The sequence below is a fragment of the Chenopodium album genome, chromosome 2, assembly GCF_948465745.1.
Source record: "Chenopodium album chromosome 2, dcCheAlbu1.1, whole genome shotgun sequence".
Classification (NCBI taxonomy): domain Eukaryota; kingdom Viridiplantae; phylum Streptophyta; class Magnoliopsida; order Caryophyllales; family Amaranthaceae; genus Chenopodium; species Chenopodium album.
Window position 1 is genome coordinate 85,772,961 of NC_137835.1, and position 21,341 is coordinate 85,794,301.

Below are 21,341 nucleotides of genomic sequence, written 5' to 3' on the forward strand. Positions count from 1 at the left end.
GACGGCTAGGGACTTGCCGCCTATGTGAGAGGCGCAGAATCCCGAGTGCAAGTCTTCGAGAACTTCTTTCCCCTTTTCTGGGGTGACACACTTCAACAAAGGCTTCAGAAACCCCGCCTTGAAGAGTTCTCCATTTTTCAACTCGAATCTTGCAGCTCGCTTTTTCAGGATGGCTGCTTCTTGTGGCGAATCAGGAAGTGTGCCGTCTGAGAGATAGGCCCGGATGCCATCCATCCAGGTAAAGCTTCGGTCCAGAATTCCAACGGGATCCTCATAGATGCTTCTCTTTTCAAGAACTTCCCAAAAGACTGAACGAGGCGTATCATGGCAGGCGAAAGACGCCAGTTTTGACAATGCATCCGCCTGGTTGTTTTCCGACCTAGGCACCTGATTCAGCCGGAATTCCTCAAGTGCTTTGGTCTCTTCTTTGACTGCTTGAAGATATTTAATCATAGCCGGATGAGTAGCCTCGTAGCTTCCCTCATACTGGCTAACAACCAATTGAGAATCAAAGTAGGCGTCAATTTTCATGGCCCCTGCCGCCTTACACATGCGAATGCCGGCTAGCAGGGCTTCATATTCCGCCTCATTGTTAGAGGTTTGAAATTTGAAGCGTAGTGCATACTCAAATATGTCCCCTTCAGGAGACTTGTAGATTACACCTGCACCACAGCCGTTCTTTGTAGAGCTCCCGTCTACATACACTTTCCAAACCTGATCAAGATTATCCGGAGCCACCGGACGGGTCATTTCAACAATGAAGTCGGCAAACGCCTGACCTTTCACTGCCTTTCTTGGTTCGTAAGTGATTTCAAGACTTTGCATTTCAATAGCCCATTTCAACATTCTCCCGGATGAGTCCAAGGTAGACATTGGCCGCTTGAGTGGCTGGTCGGTGTAAATCACTACCGGATGTGCCAGAAAGTAGGGCTTCAATTTTTTGAAAGCCATATACAGAGCAAGGCCAAATTTTTCAACCATGGGATACCGGAGTTCAGTATTTTTAAGAACATGGCTAATGAAGTAAACCGGGAGCTGCACGCCATCTCGCTCAGCAAGGAGAACGACACTGAGGGCATGATCTGAGACGGCTAAGAACATGTACAACGTCTCCCTAGGTAAAGGACTGACCAACCTAGGTAGAGAATGTAAGTGCTCTTTCAACCTCTGGAATGCCGTCTCAGCATCATCCCCCCATTCAAATCTGGTCTTCTTTCTGATTGCTTGGAAGAAGTAGAGGCACTTGTCGCCTGACCGGCCGAGGAACCTTCCCAGGGCGGCCAGACAGCCGGTGAGTCTCTGCACTTCCTTGACAGAACGGGGTGACTTCATGTCTATCACCGCCTGTATCTTTTCAGGGTTAGCCTCTATCCCCCTTTGATCAATCAGGAATCCGAGAAACTTCCCAGACTCAACACCAAAGACGCATTTCTTAGGATTTCACATAACCTTATGCCGCCTGAGGGTGGTGAATGTTTCTCGGAGATCAGCAAGGTGATCCGTCTGTTGCTTGGATTTGACTATCATATCATCAATGTACGCCTCCACATTCCTCCCAATCTGATTAATGAAGACCGTATTAATCATCCGTTGGAAAGTGGCAGGCGCATTTTTCAAGCCAAACGGCATCACAGTATAACATAATAACCCCTGATCAGTGACGAAGGCCGTCTTCTCTTGATATTTCTTCCACAGGGGTATCTGATGGAAGCCGGAGTAGGCATCCATGAAGCTCATCAAGGCGTGACCGGCTGTAGAATCGACCAGACTGTCGATCTTTGGAAGCGGGTAACTGTCCTTTGGACACGCCTTGTTGAGGTCTGTGTAATCAACACACATGCGCCCGGTCCCATTCGGTTTCTTAACAAGGACCACATTGGCCACCCAGTCGGGAAAATTACAAGGCCGGATGAACCTGGCGTCTAGCAGCTTTTTGACTTCGGCAGCTGCCGCCTGACTTCTTTCCTCACCGTGGTTTCTTTTCTTTTGCCGGATGGGCTTCTTTTTAGGATCCACGGCGAGCTTGTGGACAGCAAGATCCGGGCTGACGCCTGGCATCTCTTCCACTTCAAAGGGAAAAATGTCTTTGAATTCCTTCAGCAGAAGGTGCAAGTCTGCACCCAAAGTAGCATGAGCGACCGTCCCAACCTTTACAGTACGTTCCGGACGGCTGTCATCCAGAACGAGATCAATGCTTTCACCAGCCGGTTGGGGACGGAGCTCCTCTGACCGTTCACCGGTCAGTGATTGCTATTTTTTCTCCTTCTTCACCTCCACCAGCAGAGGTGCCTTTCTTTTCTTTCCGGCTGCTGGTGGGGCAGGAGCTGGATCGGCATCCTTGACATTGTCAAGGTCAATTGGTTCCTGACCGCCTAGGGCCAAAGTGTCCCTGACGGCTGAGAGATAGCACTCCCGGGCCGTCTTCTGATCCCCATTCAAGGAACCAACATAGCCGTCATCCCTCTCATATTTGATAAGCATCAGAGACGGGATGATTACTGCCTTGGCTACGTTGAGGGTTGGCCGGCCAAGGATAATGTTGTAGGCGGTCAACTCCTCAACGACCAAGAATCTGACGACAATATGTCGTCCCTGGCCTTTCTCTCCCAGCCGGATGGGCAAGTCAATTCTTCCGGCTGGGTAGACCATCCCACCCCCAAAACCAACCAAGGGGTGGGTGACCGGATGCATGCTGCTGACATTGTATTTCAGCTTTTGCAGGCACCAGAGGCTGATGATGTCAGATGAGCTTCCGGTGTCAATAAGGATCCGTCCAACCAGCTGGTTGGCAACCTTACATTCAATGACAACGGGTCATCATGCGGACGGCGGACGCTGCCCCTATCCTTCTCAGTAATCAAGACGTCTGGGAAGGAGGTGCTTACAGACGCCTGCTCATCCTCATCCTTGTCCATCTTTCGAAGATGGCTTTTGGTGCCCCGGATGGTAGGGCCACCACAGGAGAACCCGCCTGCTATTGTGTAGACCGGCTCCTTGTCGGTATCCGAGCTACTAGCAGGCTGGGGGGTAGTCTTGGAGGACTGACCTTTGTTTTTCTTTTTTGCCCCGGCTGGGGACTTAGAAATGTAGGACTTCAACAGCCCTTTGTCAGCCAGACGGTCCAACGCCCGCTGAAGACTGAAGCAGTCGTTGGTGTCATGGCCGACCTCTTCATGGAACTGACAGAATTTATTTTTGTTCCGTGACTGGACAGAACTCTTCATAGGATTCGGCTTCTCAATGGACAGCCGGTCCTTTACCTCCATGAGGATGGAGTTGCAGTCTTTATTAAACTCGTACTTGGGGACGTACGGTTTAAACTCTTTCTTTTTCTTCTGGGACGGCTGGTCAGAGTCAGTAACCGCCCAGACTTCTTTTCTTTTCTTGCTCTCTTCTTTGGTTTTGGCCGGCTAAGCTGACCGGCTGTCTTTCTGTTTGTCGGACTTCTTGGAGTCCGACTAGCTACCAGGCGAGCAGAGGTCGGTAGCTTGGATGTATCTTTCCGCCTCCCTCAGGGCCGCCTGTAAGGTGAAAGCCCCTTTTCTAACTAGGTCGAACTTAAAGGTCGACCCGTCTCTCAGACCCTTGAAAAAGTCTGTAAAAGCTACCTCGTCAGACAGTCCTTGAATCTGAATTCTTATCAGATTGAACCGCCTGACATATGAGCGCATCCCTTCTCTCTCTCCCTGCTTAACAGTGCTCAAATCAAGGCTTGTTTTCTTAGCAGGGATGTTCATTGAGAAGTTGGAAGCAAACAGGAAGGCGAGCTTCCTGAAGCTATCGATGGACCCGGCTGGCAAATTGCCAAACCATTGTTGGGCAATGCCCTTCAATGTAGCCGGGAAGCACCGACACCAAGTGGCATCATCCAACCCCTGCAGATACATGAGGTTGGTGTAAGCCATGAGGTGGTCTTCTGGATTGGTGGTACCGTCATAGGTACCAACCAACACATTCTTAACCTTGGACGGCTGAGCTGCCTCGGTTATCTCCCGGGTGAACGCAGAAGGCTGTTCACCCAGGCGTAGCAGACGAAGCTGCCAGTCCAACGGCTGGACATTTGGATATGCCGCCTGACCTCCAAAGAGGGCCGGCTGCATGAAATGAGGGGGATACTGGCCGTAGACCTGAGTAGGCACATACGGTACAACTCCAATCATATGAGGGCCAGAATGGACGGTATTACCGCCTGTCTGACTCTCATGCAAGGAAGATGCATTTCCGGCAGAGGTATTGTTGAAGCTGTCTGGAAAGTTCGACGTTGAAGCCGACTCAGACAGCGACTGGTTTCTCTTCCGGTTAATGATCTCCCGGGCATCAAGAGTTGATTTTTTACTTCTCACCGGCTGTTGAGTCCGGCGGGAGTTATTGTTATTCCCCTTGGGGAGAAGAATTTTGGACCAATCAATGGTCCCGGCTGCCTTCTCCTTTGGATGAGGAGTGGGCTGCCGATCTTTGACTGACTTCCCCTTTTCCAGAGGAGTCTTCTTGGCCGACTGACCTCTACTTGGGCCAGCCCGGCTCTGGGTAATCAGCTCTTTAATTTCACCCTTGAAACTTGTCATGAATCTCATGAGCTCGTCCCGGGTGACAGGCGCTGATCCAGCTGCCGTTTGGGTTTCCCCTTCCGGCTGCCCAGGGGGTCTACTTGCTCCCGCCTGGGAGGCACCCCGCTCCAGAGTCTCTCTGGGCCGGATGCGCTTGATTCTGAGAGAGCCGTCTTCGGCTGTAAAGGTTTCGAACTGAGGATCTTCATCCTCATAGTCTGTAAAGACTTCTGGGTCTTCACCCAGACGGTTAGGGGGTGGTACAGACTCTTGAACCATCTTCGAGGTACTCTCCCCACAGACGGCGCCAAATGTTTTGGGTGTTTTTGTCCCTCGGGAGAGTTACAACACGAAGACTGATCCGGGGTGAGCTGTACCTGCAAAACAAACGAAGACACCAGATGGGTGGTGCTCCGCCTCCGACGCACAAGTTAGAAACTTGAAGGGAGAAAAAGGTGCGGAAATTTAGGTAGGGATCTGCTCGGATTCCAAGCTCAGGATGTCTCTATCAAAGAGTAAATGTGTAATAAATGATCAAAACGTGCCCCCAAAAAGAGGGTCATCTCCCTATTTATAGGGTCTTTGGGATTTGTGCCCCTGATTAGGTCACTGTACCCTAATCAGTGGTGGGATGCGCCGTTTTGCGGCTTTCTCGGGATTTGGGCCTGAAGGCCGCCCTTTTTTTCCCTTATTTTCTGGAGCGACACGTGTCAAGCAGAGATTGATCCACTTTGGGCCATCCTGAGGCTGACACGTGTCGTCCTCTGATTGGACCACGTGGCGGGGTAAAATTACCCTAAACACTTTACTTTATTCAAAAAATGTACACATTTTTTTTTTATCTTTGTGTATAACAAGGTTCGGGAGGAGGAGAGTCTGGTCCACAAACAAGGCTTAGGAGCTTCCACACTAAAACCAATTGGCAAGAGTAGGAGTTACTCTTCTACTTTATAAAGGGGAACCAACTCTTCTCTTTCTCCAATATAGGATACTCATGAGAGGACTACAATGGATTTCAATACAGTAGATACTACGTAATTATCAAGTTAAACCCTGCGCTCTTTTTGTAGGTTATGTACGTTTATTAAAAAGTAAAATGTTTACAAGTTGCTTGATGGTGGTGGTCAAATGTAGGATTATATTAATTTTTACCCAACTAGGTTAGTTTAAAAGGGGTATATTAATGTACAAAAAGTGAATAATATTCTTCACTCTGATATTGATCCAAGGTAGAAATGTGATGCACAACTTAGAACCCCAACAAAGTGAAACTCTGATTGTGCACACTATCGTTCGCGAGTCACGACCGCTTTATTATTAACCTCCTTTTCAGTTTAAGCAAATTTGCGCCACACTTTTCTCATATTATACTCCCATTTGATTAAAATAGTACTACACTACTACTCGTAGTGAGTGATTAGAAGTTGAGTGCACTTTGTTTAAACTTTCGGAGGTGATTAATCATTTTAATATTAACGTATCATGAAACAGTATTTGAGGATGATTTGATTTTCACTTCAGAAACATACTCACGTATATCGATACATAATAATGACTCTATATACAATGACTAGCTAGTCAAAGACTATAAACTGGACCATCCTTTGCATACAAATTAACATAAGTAGTTTTAGTTTAGTACACTACGGTAGTTAAAGTTAATACTCTTATCATGGAATTTCTATGTACTTTATATAATCTACGGTATCAAACAAATGGCAATGATAAATTAACGTTGTTATTTCCTTTTAAATATTACGGAGTATATCCTAGCCTAATTGTTAGGATCAATATATAGTGAATTCCTCAATCAACTATTGTAATAACTAATAATTAACTGAGTCGCCTACACCCCTATACCAAACTACCTAACTGGCTAACAAGCTTGCTTACTAAATGTATTCATTACTATTTTATTGAATGTATATGTATTTTTAAAATTATGTATGTAATTTGAATAGAAAGTTTAATGGAAGAATTTTCGTTGTTTGAATGTAATTTTAAAATTTTGGCTAGTAAGCCTAGCAATATTTTTAAATTTTTTTTTAGTAAACCTTAAATAAAGGTGAAAATACCCATATTATTCGTTCTTTATTTTCCACTAAAATAGTGAAATCAACAATTTATAAGAATAGAGGTGTAATAGAAGATGACGATATAGAAATGAGTACTTTATGACAATATAAAATTACTTTAAGCTTAAAAGCTATATTTTGATAACATGATCAAATTAGAACAACATACCCATACAATTGCATGAATGCATGATAATACAAAGAACAGAACATAAAAATGAGATTAAAGCCTTCCAATTGACATTGCATACTAGAAAACCTGTAATACTATTACAGCAGGAGAAGACTTAAATATGCTTCTCCTTGAATAGAAACTCGGCCGCACCTCAATTGACACGTACACCAAATCAATTCTTATACAAATGTATATACATTGTATACTAGATGCTGATAAACTCAACAATGATCAATACTACTTTCCAAGATAGGTTGAGGCGGGATACCCTCTTGCAAGCAGAATACGGGAGGAATAGTGAGAGACTCTAAGCTTCCATAAGCATTCCAACAGAAGGGGTCCAACACCATTTCCCCAACAGCTGGGAGTAGCTCAATATCTGACAAGGTAATGTTGGAGCAAGGGACTGCGTCACTGCAACCAAAGTGCATAGGAGGGCTCCTAACATCATACGTGCCCTTCAGACTGGAATAAACAATGTCAGTCACTAAGACAGCCGAGGTTTGGTTGTTGCAACCTTTTCCGGAGCAATAGTACTGGTCAATTATGATGGGGTTCCTCACAGAGTCCATTCGTATGTTATCAAATGTCACCCCTGAGACAGCACCTGACCCTCCTTGCCAAGTCTTGATCCTCACTCCATTGCTGGTTTCTCTCATCAGCGAGTCTCTCACAGTCACATTGTGTACACATGCCCTTGAATTGTGGTTCCCCAAGCTTCCAATACTAATTCCAACCAAGAACAAATATTCTTACAATATCCTAATTAATACCTGCAACTAAATTAAGAGATTAATAGTTGAGGCAAGCATACCTGATTCCATGACCATGTCCACAGGTGATGTTTCTGATGTCTACATCGAAGCAACCAGAGCCAATTGAGACACAGTCATCGCCTGCATAGAGGAATAACATGTATGACAACTCTACAATTATGAAGAAATAAAAGATGGAGGAAAACTATATCTTGTGCTAAGAGACTGACTAACCATTGGAAATGAAGGAGTTATAAATCTGGACATTGTTGGTATTTTCAATATGAATTCCATCAGTGTTAGGACTTAAAGCCGGAGATGTTATGTGAATTGACTCTATGTGGACATTGTGGCAAACATCAAATCTGAAGTGGAATTGTGGACTATTTTGGATTTGGAGTCCTTTGACTGTCAAGTTGGAACTCTCAAAGAATCTGATGGCCTGCATCATATAAAAGATAATTAATATAGTAAAAGCTCCAAACAACAAAGATATAGTCCTCCAATCACATAGTGCTTATAGTTTTCTCAAAAGATTCAAATAAGATGCTTACGATAGGACTATCACAAGGACCAGGCAGTGTGGTTCCATTAGGTCCCTATAAAAACATAAGAAACAGTGTGTCAAAGCCAAAGAAAAGTTTAAGAATAACGTTAAATGTCTAATATCAACCAATCAAAGCCTTAATCATACGTTAAATGTCTAATACAGAAACTATAATACAAGTACTTTAATAAGTTTGGTTGATTAGTTCTAAAGTAGTATTGCACATATCACATGGAGCAAGGGTGGTTATTTTACCCTGTGAGGCTTGCAGGGGAGCTCCCACCATTTTCCTCCCCTTCCATCAATACGGCCTCCCCCTTGGAGTGACATCCCTCCAACTTTGTAGAACACCAACCACTGATGCTTACTAGTGTTCTTTGGCCACTGCTCGGGCCCATCCGGTGGCACAACTGACCCATCAATCTGTTTGCCATAATAAGCAAATACTTCCACATTAGGAAAAGGAGAATGATTCAAGCAGTACAATATTTTCGTTAAAGTTGAAGAGAGTAAAAAAAAAAGTACCTGAAAAATAATGTCAGTTTGACAAGGGCCAGAGAAGATGGTAGATTGAATCATGAAGGTATGGCCACTAGGAGCATGTAATGCAGTAGAGTCGGAATTATCAGTACTACTACAAGCAGCATCCCAAGCCGCCTTAAAGGCCTCCGTATCATCAGAAACACCATCCCCTACGGCTCCAAAACTCCTAACATCAAAAACACCGCGAGGAGCATTGGCAGGAGGATCTGCTGAAGGGTTATTAGGCTGAGAAGAAGGGGGCAAGGATATTCCGGAATCAGGGGGAGAAATATAATGTCCATGCTTGTGTCGTTTGTAAGTGTGTCTATGGTGTCTAGCATGGGAGGCAGGAAAAAGGCATGCATTGATGGCAAAAAGAGTATGTAGAAATAGCAATGTCAGATGGAATTTCCCCATCAAAAAAACTAAGTAAAATGCAGTTAGAACAACAACAACAACAACAACAAAGGAAATTGGCTGAAGTTTTGGCAAGTACGTGGTTGCTAAAAAAGAGAGAAGAAGGCAAGTTGGAGAGTGTAATTGGGTGAAAAGAAGAAAAGACACAGAATACGTGAAAGGCTGAGAAGCACCAAATATAAGCATGTATGTTGTTACTACATACAGCGTATGTATAATGTGTATATATATAGAAACAAAAAAATGTGGGTAAGTTAGTTTGTGAAGAAAAACACAAGGTTAAGGTTAAGGTTAGTGGGAAGAATGAATATAAAAAAAGCCACAAAAACCGACCTTTTAAATTGTGAGGAAGCATGCTTGCTTTTGAGAGTGAGTGGAAGATGTTGCAGAGTCGACGGTTAAGGAATACAAAAATTTAAAACAAAAAACAGAATTTACGAAATTAACAAGGTATTTGTGAGAATTTTGATTTAAAAAAAGAAAAGAGCTCCCATGTTATACCCCATTACCCACCCCCAAGCCATTCCCATTACCCTCTCATAGTGAGTGTACTGGTCCACAACTTCCCATTTCTGGGTTTACAGCTGCTTACTATTTCAGTAAATATTTCAATTAACCCATACTTTTTTCTTTTTTACTGTTTTTTTTTTTCTTTGGAGAACCTTCTTACATTTGCCTCAATTGGTGATTTTCCTTGTCACTCTGTTTAGATTCCTTAGAATATATTCTTCTCACCTCGTACTATATACATATTTTTAAACATACCAAACTATATGTTCCACTTCCTTACCTCTTCTCCTATGCTACTCTTGAGTTTCACTCTGTTAATTTCATAGTTCTTGAATTCTTTTACAATGATGAATCAAGTGTTCGAGTAACATAGTTGTCGTATTCTTGTGTCAGATGATAAAATCTAAACTGTCAAAAATGGAAACTCAATAAACCACACAAGTGTCAACTACAGGACACAGACGTCAAGAACTAATAAGATGAAAGAGTAGTACGTACTTGGGTGAAAATAACATTGCCTTGTTGGTAGACCTAGGAAGAAAGCATTTTGGATTTGGATATACATTCGCGGTATGCCTATCTGCAGGAGGACCGCACCAAAGTGGCTTAAAGAAGTCAATTGGGATTGGTCCTCTCTTCATTCTACCCTCATTTCAAAACCAAAAGCAGCAATTGCAGATTCTTTGGGTTCTCTATACTGATATTATCCTCAAAAGTACCATTATACATTTATACAGTACATCACAAGTTCACAACGCCTTTATAACTTTTTTCTGCCGCATTTTCTTCCTTGGCAAACAAGATTGTCTTCCAAGGAATTTGCAACCCTTAATCTTTGACAAAACAGTGATCAGCTAGCTATAACTAATCTCTGAAATTTTAACTAATTTTCCTCGTTTCAATTACATTGATATAAACAATATCTTTATGTACTCACTGAAAACCAACTCAAACTCAAGGCCTGTTCTCGTAGACCAACTCAGCTAAACTGAACTGAGCTGAGCTGAACTGAATATTTTATAAGAGAAGGAAATTAGGAGCTGTGCTGAACTGAACTGAAAATAAACGTATGAGAACAGACCCTCGGTAAACTTTTAAAACTAATGCATAATTATTATTGAGTACGTTCTCATAGATTCTCAACAAAATCATATGCCATACTAAGCAGACTTTCCAGCATAAGCAACCAAATCAGAACCAGCTGAGAATGTAGCAAACTGTCTTTGGTGCAAAAAAAAGGAGGCCACATTAACCTTGCAGAAAATTAGTAACTCAGTTTCATTAGCTTCAAATGAGAACATCCTATTCCTGGATGAAAACCAAAACCATGTACCAGTATTTCTCCTACTTCATTCAACAGCATAGTCGAGTATTTCAGATAAAAGTAACTTTCAAAATTTAATACTGTAGCATATCTATCAGTATATATGTACTTGAAACATCCCAAAGTTGTAGGTAAATTCCATTCAGAGCACATAATCCAGTTGTTGACCCACACAAACAAGCTAACCGTAATTTTAGACAAACACAACCCGTATCTGACAAACCATATGATTACAGCACTGATTGTACATTGCAGGAGTAACCGAGTAAAGTACAAAACATTATCAGCATGGCAAGAACATACAGCCACAATTTCTATTTGATGCTCTGTTTCAAGCCCCTAAATAATTTCACAGATTAATTCAGTGGTAAATTCCAAGTATAATTTTCTGAGGGTGAGAAAAAGGGAAGGTAAATGAGCAATAGGGTTTTCATCACCCATTAGAGTAGCACCAATAATAAAAATATAATTTGTAAAGCACAACAGCTACAGCAACGCAGCATCTCTCTTCCTCACTTGGAGTCACATAACAAAGTGAACCATATGAAAGAATAAAATGATCATTTAATTCGATACATAGTTACAACCTACAGTTACATCTACAGACAATGGTTCATCGCCTATCAGGTTCTGGGTACAATAAACAGAACCTTCACAACGCGCTTCCATGAGCAACAACATATTACAGCAATATTATCAACTTAATCAGAGCATGTTAGCAGAGAACATAATGTTAATAGAAATAATATAACCTCCAAAGATCCTCCCTTGAATATGCATATAGCTTATCTACTTCAAAACAGCTGAAATAGTTCTCCATGAAGCACCTCTTCTGAGCATGATCATGTACCACATCATGATCCAAGAAAAGCACATTGCTTTCTAGCATGATCTGGAATAAGCCTCACCAAAGTTTCTGTTGGAACTCCTTTTAGTTCTGGTAAATAGCAGAAGAATGCGTAAGCAAGCACTCGAGGAAGAGAAAAGAACTAAAAAAAGAGCAAAATAAAACTTTTGGGGAAGGTGAGGGGGTCTAGCAAAGAGACTATACCATGAGCCTTAAAATTGAAGAGTGGGGGTAGGGCCCGTCCATTGGGCAAGCGAGTATTTGGATCACGTAGCTCATCAAAGAACGGATGAGTCAAAGCATCCAACTGCATTAAGACAGAAAATAAAAGGTACCACAGATTAGTGAAATCCAAATCCAGCAACATGCAGATGGAACTGATGGAAAGCTATGATTAAAAACAGACATTATTACATTAATGATTAAAAACAGACATTATTACATTAATGATTAAAAACAGACATTCACTAAGCTAAAAAAATACTATCATAGAAGAAAATAGCACTTGGATACTCACAGCTGTGCATCGAAGGTTTGGGGAATATTGCAGAAGTCTTGAGACAAGATCCACAGCCTCAGGAGGCATTCGCTTGTGGAAGATCTGAATTTAAAAGTGTAAGTGCCAAGATTAGCTAGGTCACACAGTAAAGGTTAAAGGAATAGCAGATAGAAGACCAGCATACCTTGTGCCATGGGTGAGCTTTAATTTGAGGGAACTTAAATTCTGTGTAATTGGGATTCATACATTTTATTTCTTCCCTTGTAGGGGTACCCAAAACCTACATTGGTAAAAGAAGAGAAAGTAGAGTTAAATATCAACATGTATAACCAAGAATAAAAAACAGGACATTGGGTTGTTAAAACCCCAGAGCCGGGAGCAAAGACTAAGACAAATTTTAGCAATAAGCTTCTGGATTTCATTTACTCCATACCCAATTTCAGCTTTTGCTACTTTGCACAAGCATGCAACTTATGTATGCACCAAACTAATTCCTGTAAATGCGTGCAAGTGGAAAGTAGCCAGTGAATGTACTGATGATTTTGATACCCATTAATTTATAGCATCTCATTCACTCACATGTTCTACCACAAAAGAAAGTGGGAGTGCCACATAAAATTTAAGGAATTATTACTCAATTATTATTAGTACCTTGCTAATTGAATGTGAGACAGTATCAATTTAACCTACTATTGCATATATTATTACGCAAGTTTTAGAGTCAAAAGAGAATTAAAATGCAGTATCTTTCTGTATTTACAATTATTAGCAAGCAAATTCAAGCCACAACCATCCAATATGCAATGCCTGAAATCCTACTTAATTTGGGAAGCATTTTGATGGCAATCACATAGAAAAAATTCCAACATCTTTACATAAAGAATCATGGAAACACATCACAGAAAATTGAAGATTTATGGCAATCACCTTAATAATCTCCACAAGCTGATCAACTCCACTCTCACCAGGGAATAAAGGCTGCAAAAGCAAGCATACACAGACCATGGTTATGATGTATGAAGCAGCATAGTCTCACAAACTCAACTAAAATCATTGAAGTCAAAAAAATACTTGTCCAAGCAGCAGCTCAGCAAGAACACAGCCAGCAGACCAAATGTCAATTGCTGTTGTGTACTCAGTTGCTCCAAATATCAGTTCTGGTGCACGATAGTATCTGGAGCATATATAAGATATATTTGGCTCTCCTTTCACCTGCCATTAAGATAAAAATATGGTCTTACAGCCATTAAAGAAAAGATAGTATCAACAGCAATGAAGCTGACACTCTGACAAAGACAATTAAGAACACAAAATGTTAGAACAGGAAAACGAGGACGAACCAAGACTTTAGCACTTCCAAAGTCGCAAATCTTTAATTGGTGTGTATGCGGATTGACCTGAATCAATAAAACATGATATGAGATTCACAATAGAAAAAATTGATTTCTATAGCAATTAAATCTAAAATATCATATGGAAAACCTTTCAAAGACCATTACCAGTAGGTTTTGAGGCTTAATGTCTCTATGGCATACTCCAATAGTCCCATGAAGGTAGGCCAATGCCCGACAGATCTGGTGTCAGTAAAAGCGATTGTTAGAATTATACGCTTTAAGTATCTTATATACTTTAAAATCAAACCCTCGGACTACAGATACCTGGTATGTGTACAGCTTTACATATATCAATGGCATTCTCTGATTAATCTTGTTGTAGTGTCTGATGACACGGTGAACAGTTTCAGGGACAAACTCAAGCACCAGATTAAGATAGAGCTCATCCTTCCCAGTTGTGGAAAAGAAACAATGCTTCAAAGAGGTAACATTGGGATGATCCAAAAGACGCATTGTTTGCAGCTCACGATTTTTGTATCTCTTGTCCTGAAGGACTTTCTTTATAGCCACAGTTTCACCTGACTCCAAGCACCTTGCCTAGACATCCCAACATTAGTATATTAGTAATGTTATCCAGGGTGGCTTCAAGTGTAAAAGAATGTTGATTATTTGCCTTTGTAAACAAAAGATGAAAGCTTTAAATCAGTCATTGCCAAGTTTACCTGAAACACTACTCCAAAGGATCCTTGTCCGACAATACGTTCAGCCATGTAACTCACTGTCTGAAAACACAAAGGCATAAATCAAACAAGAGCACATATTTTACAACAGAATAACTACAATGTACATGGCAATCCCATATTACCTGCTTATCTTGTCCATTTTTACCACCAATGGTGGTGACAATTATATGACCGGTCTCTGTACCATTACCATCAACAACAGCAGTTTCCATTTCCTAAAAAGACCGAGGCAAGCATTCCCATAAATAAGCATCAAGCAACGGAAAGAAGCGAAGGATACAGGGGATCAAAAGTAGATAATTACCTTATCATCTCTAATTTTCATGTCATTCATCCCATCAATGGCACCGGCGATGCCACCGCGTTCTCTAAGTCCGGAAGTGGGAGGAATACCCCCCGAAGCCATCTATATCAGAAAGAAGGAGAAGCCACCAAGCGTTTGCACACAATAAAACCAAAGACAAATAACAATCTGTTGCAAGAAAATAGATATCAAAGAAATGGTAAGACCCTTGCTCATTAAGCCATCAATAAACATATAACTGCTATGGAAAAGACAAAGTGTGAAGTGCAACCTTGATGATGGATAAATATAAGATAACTTCAAATCATCAACAAATTATTACCAGGGTTAGTTTCCTCGATTTGCAGAAAACTTTTGTCTTTTAAACATAATCAATAGTTAATTACACTGTACTTGTACCCAAAGAGCTGCTAATACAAGATCCACATCCGCCGGAAAATTAATCGTTAATAAAAGGTACCATTTTTAAGCAAGCCATTGAACATTTTTTCAAAAGAGCACCTCAAAATATGCGCCTTTAAGTTTGTTAAACCATATAAAAACAATTATGTGCATTAATTAAGAGGGGGATATTTTATAATATAGGGAGTAATAAAAACCAGAACTTTAGTGCATTGGTGCAATGGGTCTTTGTTGTAATTTGACAAAGAATGATTAAACTTTCCCAGATCACAAAAACTAAACGAATCACTAATTTTAACTACAAGAAAAGATACAAACTTGAAATTTGTACTCTTTTTTTTTTTTCAGAACCTAGTTGTTCTTCTGAAACAAAAAAAAAAAAACAGAGATCCTGGCAAAAATATATTAGAAAAAGACAGAAATAAAGAAAAAAGGATGGATTAACAACTTGCTATTCACAAAACAGACGGCAAAAAGGAAAGTCGCCCAAATTCAGTAAGGTAACCCTAATTGCAAAATAATAATTCATGTAAAAGAATAACATCCGGATGATCAAATTATTGAAAGGAAACACAAATTAAAAGAGATAGAATGAAGAAAAAAAACATGTGAATCGATGATTAAAAACCCAGGAAAAAAAAAAAAGATAAATCACTAGAGAACAAGGGAGAAAAATCACAGAGCAAAATGACATACCAGTAAAGGCGGGAAGATGGAAAACAGGTTGCTGGAAAATGAGAGAAAAAAAAATGGAGATAGGAGATGATTGAAGAAGACTTATAAAATGGGTTTTGAAAGAAGAAGATGAAGCTTGTGTTATGGGGTTTGGTGACAGTCAAAGGGAGAAAGTCTGTATTCAATAATCAATACACTCTTTCTGTTTCTCTCTCTTTGATTCAGCAATTCTTCACCCAATTACATAATTTAATCATTTATTATAAATTGTAAATTGTAATTGCAATAGACATAGTCATTAGTCTCTCTCCTCCTTTTTGACCATTCAAACTTGAATGGCCCCTTTGCTTTTACTATTTCCCTATTTTTGATTACTTTTTCCGTTTTTTCTTACTTTTCTTAACCATAACTATACAAACTATTCAAACCTATTGACCTATTGTTTTCTTTGGTCATTGGACTATCATCACTTCATCAATCTGTGCCTTCAAATACTTCAGCTTAACTGTATTTTTTTTGTAACAAGACTAATACAGTAACATACTCTTAACTTAGCATAACACAAGTTACACAACACAATTTATTTTTGTGTTCTTTTTTTTTTTTTTTTTTTAACACTTAAATTTATGAATGTGCCATGCAAGCACAGAAAACAAATGGCTCTATGCCTTGACAAATTGATCATAAAGTCACGAGTCTAACATGTTCACACGTGTGAATATCATTTTCAAAAATTAGTATTCATTCAGCGTGTTGGCTCACTTATGTAAAACATAAATACTAGAAACTGGATCCATGTTTATGAAAATTGTACGAACTTCATAAACACAACTTTTCCTTAGTCCATTTTAAGCACGACTTGCTTATACACAAAACCCGCTGGCACAACAAATGAACTTGCACATCGCCTTTATAATGAAATTGAGAAAATCAAGGTAGGAGAACCATATTAGTATTGGTAGCTAGCACGGTCAAACCGACCTTTTGAACGATAATAATGATGATTAGTTGGTTGTTACATTAAACTAATACAGGCACAGTTTTTGTAAACAAAATTCAGTCCTAGAAATATTTACAGTTTGTTTCATTGTATCAAAGCCGAGATATTGGATGGTTACATATTTCAACACAAATTTACAATTACTCGTATTATATACGGAGTACAGAACTATGGAGGGTACAGAGTGTCATGTCCCCTTAGCTTCATAATCAGACACATCTTATCCACATTCCTGGTCCAATTTGCCCGCCTATTTCTAAGGCATCTTACTTCCTACCTAATTACAACTTTCAATGTCATTAATTTAATACTTATGCTTATGAGGTTTTTTTTTGTTTTTTTTGAAATAATAACAAGAGTATTATAAGTTCAAAGGTTCAAATAATAGAACTCCAATTAAGATACGTTGAATTAAACAAAGTTTAAAATACTATTGAGTAACTATTTAACATTCATTACTAAGAAATTTATGTAATTGGTAGTACGGTATAAACTCCTTATTCTTAGGGGAAAAAAAAAAAAAAAAAAAAAAAAAAATCATCTGAACAAAAATGATGGATTTAGGGTCTGTTTTGATTTACTGAGTTGAACTAAGCTATTTATGAGAGAAAGAAATTAGAAACTGAACTAAAGTGAACTGAAATTAAGCGAAAGAGAACAGATCCTTAGTAGAATGCAAGCTAGGTCACTATTTAATCAAAAACTTATCTACAATATACTCTGTATATGCTGATAAAAAAGGGATCTTTTACCAAAACGGCTAGTTTGACAAAAATATTTACCGAAACGGCTAATTATAAAATTTAATTCCCAAACTAACTAAATTTATTGATTTGAAAGGATATTATTTATTTCTTATTATTTCCATTGAACTGGTTCGGTTAACTCCGGTTCGGTTCACCTTCTTTCTTTCTTTCTTTTTTTGGTTTTTATTTAAAAAGAATTAGTTGCTTTTTTAATTTTTTTTTTATTTTAAATTTGATTTTATTAAAATTCTAATGCCATAGTTTAAAATATCCTATTAATTTGAACAATAACAATTAACATAATATATATGCAGCAATTCTCAAATTTTAAAAAAATTACACAAAATAAACTACTCAAAAAATTGATCCAAACTTCGAATCAACAAAAGAAAAAAAAAAAATATATATATATATATATATATATATATATATATATATATATATATATATATATATATATACAACTATTTTTTTAACACATAAAGATAGAAATATATTAAGGTCTAAAGGAACAATCAAGTTTTGATTATAAATAACTAGAGTTATACAACTCTAGACCATAGAATCATTTTATTTGCTTCGAAAACAGCGAACATCAAAGTTTCTTCTAAGAGAAAAGGCATCCAAATCAAGCTGCAAATAGAAGGTAATAGTGTATTAATAATTATGCATATACCTCTAAAATACGTAGTAATAAGATAAATATATATATCTTATAAATTTGAACAAAAACCCACTCTTACATACTTGTATTACTCCCCTTCAGATCTCCTCTTTTTAGCACAAGTCCTTGAATTGTGTCCTACACCTTTACACATTGAACATATCCATTGTCTGATCTGCCATTATAATCACATAAATATATGTAAATTTTATTTATCATACACATTAAAAAAAATATTCATATTAGCCGACATTAATATACATGAAAAAATGAACAGTACCTTGAAATCTCTTATTGTCGTATAAATTTGTGGTAGTCTTGATAGAACAATATTACTTGAGATTCCAAATTTTTATGATTGATTTGATCAAGATGAAAAATTAGGGCTTTTATGTTTTTTTGATTGAAATTAGGGTTCTTACAACTGTTTAAATTTTTCAACTTAACAAAATCTTTAAGGAAATAAAAATAAAACCCAAAAAACAAAATAAAAACTAAAAAGAAAGAAATAAGGTGAACCGAACCGGTTCAATAGAAATAATAAGAAATAAATAATATCCTTTCAAATCAATAAATTTAGCTAGTTTGGGAATTAAATTTTATAATTAGCCGTTTTGGTAAATACTTTTGTCAAACTAGCGGGTAAAAGATCCGATGAAAAGCTTGAAATTTAAAATGATATTTGGCTTCGGCGAAGAGCGTTAAGCATTATGATATTATCTCCCCTAGAATAACAAAACTACCCTTGCACACATACACTTATCACTTATGAATGAAGGCATTAGTGTATTACGGGTTACTGCCTTAATGGCTTAATGCAATCTTTTGCTCGAGACTCGAGGGGAAGAGAGAAGAATGAATGAAAAGATGGCAACAACTCTAGAGTCTAGAAGAAATACTAGTCCAATTCAAAATCAGCCCATATAGTGTTTGCTTAATGTAAGCATGTGCAACCATACAGCCCATATACGGGCCCATAAAGGATTTTGTTTTATAGCTTTGTAAAGTACGGAGTATATGGGCTGCTTAGCATGTGGTGGTGCTTTAGGTACCTAACCAAAACCTAAAACAAAAGTTAAAGCTTTATGGTACAACATAGATAGATTGATTTATAGAGTACTCCGTATCATTTAAGCGTTTCACTTTATTGGAAAATTTGGTAAACGGTATGTTGCATACTTACATTTTATACCATTTCAAACAAAACAAACTAGGCAATAAAAGAATTTTAACCTTAAGACATTCTTGTCTATTGATATGCTTTTGTACGACCTATGTTGCTATGATACTACGTAATATTCTCTCTATTTCATCTGTATGACATCATGTACTAATGTTTAAAGAAACTATTAAAAATAACAACACATTTACCATCCAACTATACTAGCTCTCTCCCTATTTCATCTATGAACTATGATACTAACTTTTGTCTATGATATGTTGTATTGTATTTATTTTTATTTTTATTTTTTTTTATTATCTTCTACTTTTGCCATGTGGTTATTTAGTGTTAAGTTCTTAATAACTTTTTGGTAAAAAGAAACATAATAATAACTTCTCATGACACAATTAAAATTATTAGGAAACAAACAAAGTGATGGATGAAACACTCCATAGAAAATAAAGATAGATTGCACTTTAATTAGGGTAATTGCAAAAGATGAACATGGCAACGTTGTATATATGTGGAGGTTGTGAATGAATGTGATAGTGCCAAGTAGAAGTTGCCACCTCCATTAATTCTGGTTTATGCGATATGACCACCTTCAAATTATATTATTTCTATTGTTGTGGTTGCAAATAAACTTATTGAAGTAGATGACGTTACTCCCATTTCATTCATACGATTTAAGTATTATTAGATAGATTCTCTTGTTCAAACTTTACTTTAACTTAGGATGAGGACCCTTCCCTTTTCTTTTGTTTTGTTTTTCCCATTATCCAATCATCTTTTGCCACCCCACTCAATTTCTAGATTCTAGATTAGGTCCCCCAACCCATATCTATCGCATATTTTTCATGTAATCAGGAGATTTATTATTATGGGATGAATGTCTCTTCACTTACGTTACTTAGTTACTTAGCTTGTTGGTTCCTCAACTTTGTATATCAATCCAAATAACTATATTTTCTGATTATAATACAACTATGATACCGTATTATTGTTCATACAGTCATACTATCTTCTTGAATTGTCCCAAGTGAGTAAGTCAATCATTAATTCATTACGATGAGAATGCGATACTCCTAAGCTCCAATTTATTTGGCAATTTCTTTATTCGGTATATTCTAAATTATAATATGCTTTCTTTTAATCAAGACTATATATATATATATATATATATATATATATATATATATATATATATATATATATATATATATATATATATATATATATATATATATATATATATAAAATAAAATAAATAAATAGTTTTTTACAAAAATTAGAATTGCTCTAGATCAATCTGAACATTGACAAGTAACACTTGTAATAATCACTTTGCCATGTCGATCTCTTTTACATTTATACACGAGGGTGCAAAGTGAACAAATTAAATTAAAAAGATATTTTGTACTCAATTTATATTTTTATTGTTTATTTTAAAATTAGAAGGAAAAAAATAAAAATAAACGAGCAAAAATCTATCTTTAGATGCACTATTCTGTGTGCGTCCAAATATATATGTATATATTCGACTCTATAGATTTATTGTTTAACTTTGTCATATCATTTATTATGACTCTAAGAAATGTAGCCTATATTTTGTCAACTTTTTTTAATTGATGGGAGATAGATATTTGTCAACTTTGATTGAATATATACATTAACTACTAATCTTATAGGTACGGATCGGAGTACCAAGTATTATAAGCCTACTACGGAATATTTTAAAGAAAAATAATAAGTAGAATATATAACATATGGATTGCTTCGCAAAAACAATAGAATAATGTATGGCTGACTTCATAAATTGGGTTGAATTTTCCTCTAGCACCATAACATTGAGCTTTCAAAAGCTGAACACTTCAATCATTAAAAAAAGTAGTTTTTATTTATTATTATTTTTTATTTATTTTTTATACTAACTATAAAATCCTCAAAGCACATTCCTTCTAATCTTAATTTAAAGGCAAAGTTTTACCAAAATAAGTTTTAATTACTCGTGTTAAATTAGTATTTGGACATGGACAATGTTCCAAGTCATTACATATCATATAACTAATATATAAAGCTAAACTTTTAGTGAG

At 37.7% G+C, this 21,341-nt stretch overlaps 2 protein-coding genes across 2 annotated transcripts; both read right to left on the reverse strand.

Moving 5' to 3' along the window:
• Positions 1 to 6,816: 6,816 nt before the first annotated feature.
• LOC145591866 (polygalacturonase At1g48100-like) lies at positions 6,817 to 9,187 on the reverse strand. The gene is made up of 6 exons (XM_081648356.1): positions 8,625 to 9,187; positions 8,355 to 8,522; positions 8,107 to 8,151; positions 7,787 to 7,994; positions 7,612 to 7,693; positions 6,817 to 7,523 (listed from the first exon to the last, which is right to left on the reverse strand). Exons 1-6 carry the CDS (start codon positions 9,036 to 9,038, stop codon positions 7,019 to 7,021), a joined length of 1,422 nt encoding a protein of 473 aa, XP_081504482.1. The 5' UTR covers positions 9,039 to 9,187; the 3' UTR covers positions 6,817 to 7,018.
• A 2,096-nt stretch (positions 9,188 to 11,283) lies between these two features.
• On the reverse strand, positions 11,284 to 15,904 carry LOC145605332 (glycogen synthase kinase-3 homolog MsK-3-like). Its single transcript, XM_081661371.1, has 13 exons — positions 15,698 to 15,904; positions 14,600 to 14,767; positions 14,418 to 14,510; positions 14,275 to 14,334; positions 13,877 to 14,149; positions 13,718 to 13,792; positions 13,559 to 13,615; positions 13,290 to 13,430; positions 13,146 to 13,196; positions 12,403 to 12,498; positions 12,237 to 12,320; positions 11,924 to 12,026; positions 11,284 to 11,809 (listed from the first exon to the last, which is right to left on the reverse strand). Exons 2-13 carry the CDS (start codon positions 14,699 to 14,701, stop codon positions 11,727 to 11,729), a joined length of 1,218 nt encoding a protein of 405 aa, XP_081517497.1. The 5' UTR covers positions 14,702 to 14,767; positions 15,698 to 15,904; the 3' UTR covers positions 11,284 to 11,726.
• Positions 15,905 to 21,341: the final 5,437 nt, after the last annotated feature.

Bases quoted from the DNA above. Each gene is read 5' to 3' on its own strand.
- LOC145591866 (XM_081648356.1), bottom strand. From the start codon at position 9,038: ATGGGGAAATTCCATCTGACATTGCTATTTCTACATACTCTTTTTGCC. The intron at 8,523-8,624 runs GTACTTTTTTTT...TATGGCAAACAG, and splicing joins AAACTGACATTATTTTTCAG to ATTGATGGGTCAGTTGTGCC. The intron at 7,524-7,611 runs GTATGCTTGCCT...GGTTGGAATTAG, and splicing joins GGACATGGTCATGGAATCAG to TATTGGAAGCTTGGGGAACC.
- LOC145605332 (XM_081661371.1), bottom strand. From the start codon at position 14,701: ATGGCTTCGGGGGGTATTCCTCCCACTTCCGGACTTAGAGAACGCGGT. The intron at 13,431-13,558 runs GTTCGTCCTCGT...TCTTAATGGCAG, and splicing joins TTGGAAGTGCTAAAGTCTTG to GTGAAAGGAGAGCCAAATAT. The intron at 11,810-11,923 runs GTATAGTCTCTT...GCTATTTACCAG, and splicing joins CTTCAATTTTAAGGCTCATG to AACTAAAAGGAGTTCCAACA.